The sequence below is a fragment of the Rutidosis leptorrhynchoides genome, chromosome 9, assembly GCF_046630445.1.
Source record: "Rutidosis leptorrhynchoides isolate AG116_Rl617_1_P2 chromosome 9, CSIRO_AGI_Rlap_v1, whole genome shotgun sequence".
In the NCBI taxonomy this organism is placed as follows: Eukaryota; Viridiplantae; Streptophyta; class Magnoliopsida; order Asterales; family Asteraceae; genus Rutidosis; species Rutidosis leptorrhynchoides.
In genome coordinates this window covers 229,773,193-229,783,194 of record NC_092341.1, presented here as the reverse complement: position 1 = coordinate 229,783,194, position 10,002 = coordinate 229,773,193, and the positions used below count along the sequence as shown (strand labels likewise).

At 32.9% G+C, this 10,002-nt stretch overlaps 2 protein-coding genes and 1 non-coding gene across 4 annotated transcripts; 2 read left to right on the top strand and 1 right to left on the bottom strand.

The window, feature by feature from the left end:
* The first annotated feature begins 236 nt into the window (after positions 1-236).
* LOC139867077 (uncharacterized) lies at positions 237-1,221 on the top strand. Its single transcript, XM_071855405.1, has one exon. It carries the CDS (start codon positions 294-296, stop codon positions 1,119-1,121), a length of 828 nt encoding a protein of 275 aa, XP_071711506.1. The 5' UTR covers positions 237-293; the 3' UTR covers positions 1,122-1,221.
* Positions 1,222-1,991: 770 nt separating this feature from the next.
* On the top strand, positions 1,992-2,063 carry TRNAT-UGU (transfer RNA threonine (anticodon UGU)). The gene has a single exon. It is a non-coding gene; the product is annotated as a tRNA-Thr (tRNA).
* A 108-nt stretch (positions 2,064-2,171) lies between these two features.
* On the bottom strand, positions 2,172-5,977 carry LOC139867041 (glycerol-3-phosphate dehydrogenase [NAD(+)]). Of its 2 annotated transcripts, XM_071855359.1 has the most exons (12): positions 5,736-5,977; positions 5,542-5,618; positions 5,372-5,444; positions 4,624-4,841; positions 4,448-4,555; positions 3,760-3,823; positions 3,633-3,670; positions 3,418-3,538; positions 3,260-3,314; positions 3,140-3,188; positions 2,755-2,907; positions 2,172-2,237 (listed from the first exon to the last, which is right to left on the bottom strand). In XM_071855359.1, the coding sequence occupies exons 1-12, from the start codon at positions 5,893-5,895 to the stop codon at positions 2,235-2,237; spliced, it is 1,119 nt and encodes a 372-aa protein (XP_071711460.1). In that variant the 5' UTR covers positions 5,896-5,977; the 3' UTR covers positions 2,172-2,234. The 2 variants fall into 2 exon arrangements, with proteins under 2 accessions (XP_071711460.1, XP_071711459.1); XM_071855358.1 differs by lacking the exon at positions 2,172-2,237 and having other exon boundaries at positions 2,519-2,907.
* Between the last annotated feature and the right edge of the window lie 4,025 nt (positions 5,978-10,002).

Sequence of the window (10,002 nt, the reverse complement as noted above, 5' to 3'; positions counted from 1 at the left end):
AAGGATATCATTATATCAAAATCCATTTATTTTTTTAGTAAGAACAAATTTTTTAATAAAAGTACTAAATTTTATCAAAAATAAAACTAGTAGAAAAAAGATACTTGTAATATAATTAAGCCCACTAAAAACATCTTACTTATTCATACATCCACTTCCTTCCAAACTACTAATATCTTGTAAATTCAAATAAAATAAATAAATAAATAATAAATTAAATTATCAGCTTATCATCTTGTTTCATTGGACAGAACCAAAGCTCCTCAACAAGAAACCAACTCACCTATTTCCATATGAACACCATTCAACCAACCCTCAAACCATTCAAATGGAACTCAACTTCCAAACCCACAAAAATAATGAAAATCATGAACCAAAATGACCCAACAAAACTACAGTCATCATCATCAACAGCAGGCAAAATTAAACGGTTAGTCTTAACAAAAGAAGGTAGAACCAAATTCAACATTACTCCAGACAGAGACTTCTATGCATATCCAAGATTCGTAACCCATGTCGATAACAACTTCATCGACACGTTAACAAGCGTTTATAGAAACCGGTTAAGCCCAAACTTTGAAGTTCTAGACCTCATGAGCTCATGGGTTAGCCATTTGCCTAAAGAGGTCAAGTACAAAAAGGTAGTTGGACATGGACTCAATGCACAAGAGCTAGCCAAGAACCCAAGGCTCGATTATTTTGTGGTTAAAGATCTTAACCAAGATCAAAACTTTGAGTTTGATAATGCTAGTTTTGATGCAGTGTTGTGCACAGTTAGTGTTCAATATCTTCAAGAGCCCGAAAAGGTTTTTGCAGAGGTGTTTAGGTTGTTGAGGCCCGGTGGGGTGTTTATAGTGAGTTTTAGTAACCGAATGTTTTATGAAAAGGCGATTGGTGCGTGGAGGGAAGGGACTGGGTTTGGTAGGGTGCAGTTGGTGGTTCAGTATTTTCAATGTGTTGAAGGGTTCACTGAGCCTGAAGTTGTGAGAAAACTAGGTGATGCTACGAAAGAGGACCGTTCGCCTTTGGGTGTGGTTAAAGGGTTTTTGGGATTGTTGTCTGGTTCAGACCCTTTTTATGCTGTTATAGCTTACAAGAATTTCAAACCCATTTATGAATGATTAAAGAATGAATCTTTCTTTTAGTGTTGAAACAAAATAAGAATTTGAGGTGCTGAAGTACCATGGCAAGATTGTTGATCTTGTTGATTATTGCTAGCTACATTTATTTTTTCCCTTCTTTTTTGGTAGGTATTAGTTATCTAGTTTGTTGAATATCTGAATTCTGAGCTATATATAAGAAACTCCTTCAAAAATGGGTCAGAATACGGTCACAGGATAACCCATTTATGTTGCGTATATTTGAGTAAAAAATACTCTCGTTCTCCGGGTAGCCTGTTCAGAAAAACCTTATTCGGTTACCGAATTTATAATAATGCAATTAGATATAAGATATTTAATGCAACTTGGATACTATTCCAAATTCAAACTTCAAATTTAGTTGTGAAACTCAAGATGCTAAAAAGAATTGTATCCAAAAATTTCACACAAAGATGAGGTTGAAAGTTTTACATAAATAGCAGCAGTTGATGTTCCTTTTGTTTGACACCAGTGTTAAAGAACATGGCAGATTGGCAACACAGTTAATGCCGCTAAAGATAACAATCACTATGAGACTAAGTAGATGTTTACAGCGATTTGACGATACTAATTTGGTCTGATTCAACAACTAGATGCAGTGTTTTTCTAGTATCATATGCTTATTAGTTATTACACTTCGGCTCATTCATGTCTTTGTATTTGAACAGTTGTTTCCATTTTTTTTTTCACAGTTCACCTGTAGAGAAATGGGTAATATCTAATAGCTACCATTAAATATTAAATACCACAAAAGCTTTTAAAATGGCCATTTACTTGTTCCTATAGAAGAATAATATGATTGGTGAGGTAATAAATATTTAATTAATTCTAAACCATCAATGTAGCAAGAAAGCCCCTATAGCTCAGTGGTAGAGCGCCAGTCTTGTAAACTGGAGGTCTGTAGTTCGATCCTGCATGGGGGCAATTTGATTGTGAACAGCTTAATTTTTTTTAAGCTATACTTTTTGAGTTTATGGAGTTAATCATTATGAAAAGACCTAACCGGTTTATTCGGTGACCAGTGACTGTTTTCGACCCTTTTCTCTGGCAACTCAAGGACTGCTAGTGAAGTTTGATTGGTCGAACTTGAGACGTTCACTGAGAAAATAAGTGCCACAATCAGTAGACAATCTTGAGATGATTGTTATGAATTTGCTATAGTTCTTGATAAGTACTTTAATCCACATTTGAATGATTCTTTTTTTCACATGATAATCTGCTACTTTTTTTTAGCATAGCAGTTACATAAAATAATGATTGATGGCAAATTCTTACCACCTTTTAGAACTGGATGTACATGTAAATCGCTGCTTTATAATCACAATAGACACACAAGATGCTATAGAGTATAAACTTCGACAAAAATGAAAATGCTTTGTTTTTCATATATGATTGATATTGAAACAGGGGAAAGAACAATATAAGCTTTCCACATATAGTGCATTTTGGCAATATTTCCTGTGTAGAAACATTTTTCTACTTTTGTCCACCAAATGCTATAAAAAACCGAAGAGAACAGCTAATCAAAATGATATCAAGATTACATTTCCAAATTAAAGTATGAGTTACTTGTTGAAATCTCTGTAAGTTATCAGAACAAAGTTGGACCACCCACGAGTAATTTTGGGGTGTGTTCGCTGTACTCGACAATGGCAGTTGGTGGAAGACGGCCAGTACAAATTTCATGAACCGTTGTGAACAATGGAAACATCTCCAGCCATCCCTTGTGTTTTAAAACCTCGTACACTTCTTTGGCTGTCGAAACACCCTTCAAAATCAATGTGTACAAGTGTTTTAGTCATCATTCATATATATCATTATCAATTTGTGGAGAATGTTTACCTAGTGTTCCAACTATACGAACTTGATTTGGCAAAAATTAGGTTGCAAAATGGTGAAAATTTTTACAAAATTTGGTGTAAATGAATCTGATTGCATGTTTTGGTGGCCTCTTTTGAAATCTGCAAAGTTCATAATTTTGCGAGAAATATAAACCGTACCTGTAACTTTTGTCCCTGCAGCATCTCAGCTTCAAGATCATCAAAAGATCTGCACATCACAACGGAAACTAAAAATGATCAAAACGGTCTTAAAGTAAAATTTGAAGGCAAAAAACAAACCTTTTGCCACCATTCTTAGCAAAAGCCTCCGCACATTTCCTGTTTCGTCCTCCCACTGTCATAAAATATTCAAATCACTCTGATTTTTTGTTTTTCTATTCGAGAAAAATAAACAATAAGCAGAGGATATAAAAAAAATTAAATTCGTGTAGCCTTACAGCACGTTGTTATAAGATCGGCAACACCACAGCTTTCAAAAAAGGTGTTGTCTTTAACCGAGGAAAACAAGAGCTTTGAAAGAGCTTTCATCTCTCTCAACCCGATTCTCATTATCGCAGCCTGAGATTATATCATATTTGTAAAAAAGAGTATTTAGATGGCAACTTAATTTTTGATTTTTTTGAAGATTTTTATAAGGGCTTCTGCTATTTACCTTCGTATTATTTCCCATGTCTAATCCATCTACAAAGCCTGAACAAAACGAATCAAACCCATCAAAAGGCTTTAACTTATAAATAGTGCTAATGAAAATTGAACAAAAAAACAGCAGCAAAATGAACCTGCTGCTATGGCAACAACATTTTTCAATGTTCCACATAATTCAACTCCCTCCACATCTTGACACTGTATTTAAACAGATAAGTTAGCTTTCTTTTTCTATAATCTCGTATCTAATAACCAAAAAAACTAAGATTAAAGGGCGTCTTAAGTACAATTTAAAAGTAATTATCTAGCGTTTGTATAAACTACTTATGCTTTTATCACCTAATTAACTCCTGACCAATTTCTTTTGCCTTTTCCCTTTTCTCTTGACTGATACTCCCTCCGTCCTAACTTAATAGTCCAATATATCTTTATAGGTTGTACCAAATTAATAGTCCATTTCCCAAAAATAAATAAGAATAATGATTAAAGTATTGTATGCACGTAAAACAAAGAGGTATGTAAAAAGTAAGGGATAAAACTGTAAAGTGAACAAAAAAAGTACGGTGTTCTAGTGACATTTTTTACACTGTGTGCTTTTTGTCTGGGGACTAATAGGTTGAGACGGAGAGAGTACTTAATTTTATGATCAAAATCTGTCTATACTTCCACGAAAGCAGTAAAAGTGATATTTATAACTCCAAAGAAACTTTTGATTACAACTAATTATCAGATTCCGATTATTTCGTGTCGAATAGTCACTTTCAATCCAAATCTAAGTCCAATAACCCCTAAAAATATCGATACTCAGTAAGTTGTACTTACAGCTGAAACCATAAAGTAAGGAGTACTGAACAACTGCACCCAATTCTCTGCAATCTCTCTGTTTCCTCTATACCCTACCGTCGCTTCACTAAATTTCTCCACTGCAATCTGCACATATATTATTAGCTACGTGTCATTTCGAACATTAATTTTAAAATAATTTAACCGAACATCACCTCGTTAGCGATGTTAGCACCCATAAGAACACAACAATTGACACCTAATTGTTGTGAAATTAGTGTGGATATCATACATGGACCTTCCTTCTTCACCTCCATTCCTTTAATCAAAGAAATGGCTTGGGCATCGCTCCTAATTTTTCCGATTAATCTCTTGCATATTCCCTCCATAAACTGATGTGGGGTCACAAAAACCAACATGTTTGCATCCCTCACTGCAAGATTAATCACATAAATATAAATAGTTACATGCATATACTCACCCAAATTCTCATACAATAAAGGTTTTTGATACAAAATTACAAAACAGGGTATGCACTAAAATAAAAGAAAATAAAAATCTATCCTTTTTAAAACAAATTTCATAACATACCAGGTTTGAGGTAGCATCATTATCATACTGAAAGGTTAAAGGTAGAATAAACTATGTACAACTGATCTATTAACAACCTAATAAAAAATAATAAAATTTTCCCACTACTAAAAAGATACATTTCAAATAGATTTTTGAACAGTCTATGCACTGTAGCCAGGATAAACAATGAATATTCAGCATAAATATATATAAATATAAATATCTACTGTACATAACAACCAAATATATCATCTTTTTTCTGGGGTAAAAGCAGGAATTTCATGTTATGCACGTGACTACAACAACATTTTATTTTAATAATTTCTTTTATAAGAATGATGAACATGATGATGATGATTATAATTATAATATAAAATTAAATGAAGGTACCTGCATTTTCAAGATCTGGGTCAGCAACAACATTACACCCAAGCTTAATCCCAGGTAAATATTTCACATTTTCCTGTAAATTAATCCCCAATTTTAATTTTCAAGATTTTCATAAATAAAAAAAAAAAAAAAAAACACTGAAAATAAAAGTGATATGAATGATTGATTACATTGGTAGTATTGATGACATCAGTGAGTTTTTCACCACTTGGCAGTGTCTCCTCAAACACCCACATCTTCACTTCATCTATTAACAATGAATCCAAGATCAAACATCATTAATTATCTTAAAAATCAATCGCCAAATAAAAAAAAATAAAAAAGATTGAAACTTTGAATGAGAAAAGAAGAAAAAGAAAGAAACCATGAAAAGATGAAAGCTTTAGGGTGTTAGAAGCAATGAGTTTAGAAGCAACACTGCCCCAATTGCCACTTCCAACAACTGTAACCTTATATTTAGGTATTGTTGTTGTTGTTGGGTTGATTTCATCTACAATGTTATTGTTGTTGTTAACAGGAGACATGATGATAATGAATGTAGAAAGAGAATTGAAATTGAAATGGAAGATTGAAGATGATGATATTATAATAATAATGAGTAGAAGAAAAAAGGTTGGGCTTGGGCGGAGAAGACAGACAGACACGTAAAAAGTGAAAATTAGGGGGCCGATGAATTCTAAGTTTGATGTAAAATCAAAATGTTTAACGTCGGTGTTTTCAATGTTTGCTAAAATTCAACTTTTATTGTTTTCATAAAAAGTGAAAATTAGAGGGCCGATGACTTCTATACGCTAAAAAACGTTATTTGGAACAACTCAATTTTTTCCCCTATCCCCATTTAGACATAACTAGTACGGGTCCGGCCCGCGCGATGCGGCGGGGGCTTTCGGCCGGCGTATTCATATTTAACGCAGTTTTATTTACAGATAGGAAAACGGCTCATGTGTTATGCGTCGTTTTTGGTCTCGCCGTCTTTAGTGTTTTTTAAAATCTGTCCGGTTCGAACGTACTTAGTTTCGTTTTGTTGATAAAATTAGTTCAAGCCTAATGGTACTGGCGAAAAAATTTAACTCGCGGCGAGCAGGAAGATACGGTTGTCGTTGTGTTTAGCGTTTTTTAAAAAGTGTCTGTTTCGAACGTAGTTAGTATCGTTTTGTTCATAAAATTATTTCGAGTATGAAGGTGTTGTCGGAAAAATTTAACTCGTGGTGAGCGGAAAGATACAGGTTGTCGTTGTGTTCGTTTTTTAAAAAGTGTCTGTTTCGTACTTAGTTATTTTCGTTTTGTTCGTAAAAATATTTCGAGTTTAACGGAGTGCTCGGTGAAATTTAACTCGGAGCGAGGCGGAAGATACGGGCTCTCGAAAGATTTGGGTGGAGTTTTTTATTTTAATTTGGAGAATATACATTTTAACCCCCTAAAGTAATTTCACCCTGAATCTTAATGTTTATTTTCTACATGCTAGCCTTTAATATTTTCTATCAGTTTCAACCAAGTCCCCAACTCTAACTGTCGTTAACTTTTTTCGTTAAGGGACTTGCGATGTAAACTTTAGGGACTTGTGGTGCCATAATCATATATTTAGTGAGAGTAAATTCACAATAAGAGGTTAAGTTGGCACCACAAGTCCCTAAAGTTTACAGCACAAGTCCTTTAATGAATAAAAGTTAACGACAGTTAGAGTTGGGGACTTGATTGAAACATATAAAAAATATTAGGGGCTAGAATGCAAAAAAATAAACATTAAAGTTTAAGGTGAAATTTCATATAAACTACAAGGACTTGTGGCGTAATTATGTCCCCATTTAGATCATCTTCTTTTGACAAAATTGCTAAAATAGTACGTGTTTTTATATTTTTGTTTAAATATTCATTGTCGGTTATTTACTGCATGATTAGTCACTGACTTTACATTTTAATCCCAAATTTATCCCTTGACCTAACGATACTTAACAAGTCGTTAAATTTCAGTCATGTGACTTTCACGTGCTTAAATATTTTTTGGGACCAGACAAAAAAACCACGTGACAGATACCGTAACCAACCCCCTATAGGATAAGTATACAAGTTTTGACAAAATAACATGAGTTGTTAGTAAACTTATGTGTATCACAGAGTATAATTATATTACTACTAGATTTTTAGCCCGTGCGATGCATGACTGTTAAAAACTAATTGAAAGATTAGTTATAATAAATCGCATTTGTTATATCATTAAGCGCGTACGATTCGTACTCAAGTTAACATCCTCAAGTTCACCTCTCGATTCGTTTACTCTCTTAGGTACTTAAATCCTAATCTCTACTTAATCATGTGATTTAGGTGATTTAGCTAATTGGATGACCTCGATTAAGTGCTTATTATTAGATGGATGGCTATGATTTAGTTTTAAGATGATTTGTCATTCATTTAGGGTTTTATTTTAAGTGTAGTAGAGATTTATCTTTATTTGTCGTTGCTTCAATTTTAATTAACGTAACATGATTACTGATTTTGTGTTTAGTTATATATTTGGAGATATAAGCATGGCAGTTGACATGCATGTAAGATATATGTGACAACTACCTAGAGTATTCATTAAATGGGTTTAGGACTTTAGACTTGTATTGTCTTATAACAAAAATTCATAGTTAGTGTAGTATTTAAAGAAAATGTTAAGTTTATGAGGGGACATAATTGAAAAAATAAATTAGATTTTTTTAATTCTGTTATATTATGCTTATCATATTTAACTTTTTTAATTTACATACATGTAGTCCATTAAGTAAGGACGTGGAGATAAAGTGGCATTGGTTAAAAAATCATATACTCCGTATGCAGTTCTTTAAAAATTATGAATAAATTAAGTTAAAAGCAAAATAGAAATACGTGAGATTTGGAACTTAATACTCCATATTGAATATTTTATAATATAAATTTAAATAAGGAAATCTATTTTTTCTCTAATATATCTTCAATTCTAAAGATGACAAGTGGCATTATATTGCTAAAATTTTGCCACATAAGCAATTTAATTCTTGTTTTACTTTTTTAATTTACATACATGTAGTCCATTAAGTAAGGACGTGGAGATAAAGTGGCATTGGTTAAAAAATCATATACTCCGTATGCAGTTCTTTAAAAATTATGAATAAATTAAGTTAAAAGCAAAATAGAAATACGTGAGATTTGGAACTTAATACTCCATATTGAATATTTTATAATATAAATTTAAATAAGGAAATCTATTTTTTCTCTAATATATCTTCAATTCTAAAGATGACAAGTGGCATTATATTGCTAAAATTTTGCCACATAAGCAATTTAATTCTTGTTTTATAAAATGTAAGAAGATAGATAGATAGATACATAGATATATACTTGTTAGATTAGATGCTTGGATTAATCAAATCGTCAATATTAAATAAAATTTAAACGTAGACAACCTTAAACTTGCACGTGACTCTGATAATAACTAATAACTTGAGATTAAATGTACTTATATATGCCATAATAGAAAAGTTTGTCATACCTACCACAAAACTACATAAACGATGTTCTGTCTCTTATGTCTCTTGTATTTGTTGTAGCTTTGAAAGATGTAACCAAGATAATCGATATCAATTGGTGACATTTTCGCCTCTAATCGAAATCACTAGAACTTTACTTTTTATTACTTTTTCGCTTGTACACTTCTACTTCTTATTCTTATTCACTTTTTTGTTATAAAGCAGCTAAGCCAGGACACAAAATAATTTTACCTTGTTATCATTATCAATTTATAAAAATTAACAATTAATTTGGAACAAATCAAAAGAAATACTAGATAATAAATATGAAAGGGGGGGGGGGGGGGGGGGGGGGGATTCATATCATTACAAAGATGTCTTAGGTTCAATACTTAAAAACACATTTCTGGTGGACGAAAAAGCGGTGAAAATGATCATGAAATAATTCGATGAAACTGCACACATGTAAGTAAAATACTTTCTTTCACATGTGACATTGAGAATATGTTTTAAAAATACAAATGTATATGTTTTATTCAAAAGAAAGGAAAAACTTACAATGATAAGTTGTATCCAAAAAAAAGTTTATTTCTTTAGTCATGATACGTAGAGTTTAGTCCTTGTTCATTCATTCAGTTTTTGTGCTCATGTGATATTGAGTTGACGTTTCAGTTCTCCCATGATAATGTGTGGCTAAAGAGCATCCACTATCAAGACTTGCTGGTCACTGTAAGTAATATCAATTGTGATTTGTATTCCTTCTGTGATCGTATATTTATACAAAACCTAGTCTCCAATATCGTAACTAACATTGAGAGAAATATGGAAACTATTTGTAACACCCTGTTTTTCTAAACATGACGCTCGGGGCGTCATACGGAGTCCAAGAATAGGTAATTGATCATTTGGACGTATTTACTTGACCACGTTTGACTTTGGGTGTTCTTAAAAGTGGAATTGGGTGCTTCAGGCCAGCTACCGCGTTTTAAGAGGTTCTGTCGCGTTCTGGATGGTCGCGATACGCAATGGAAGGGCTCAAAACGCGATGGGCTAAAACCCCCTCTCCTGATCAAGTTATCGCGTTTAGGTGAGTGGTGTCGCGTCTTGGACGTCGAGAAACGCGACGGGGAGTCGCGAAACGCG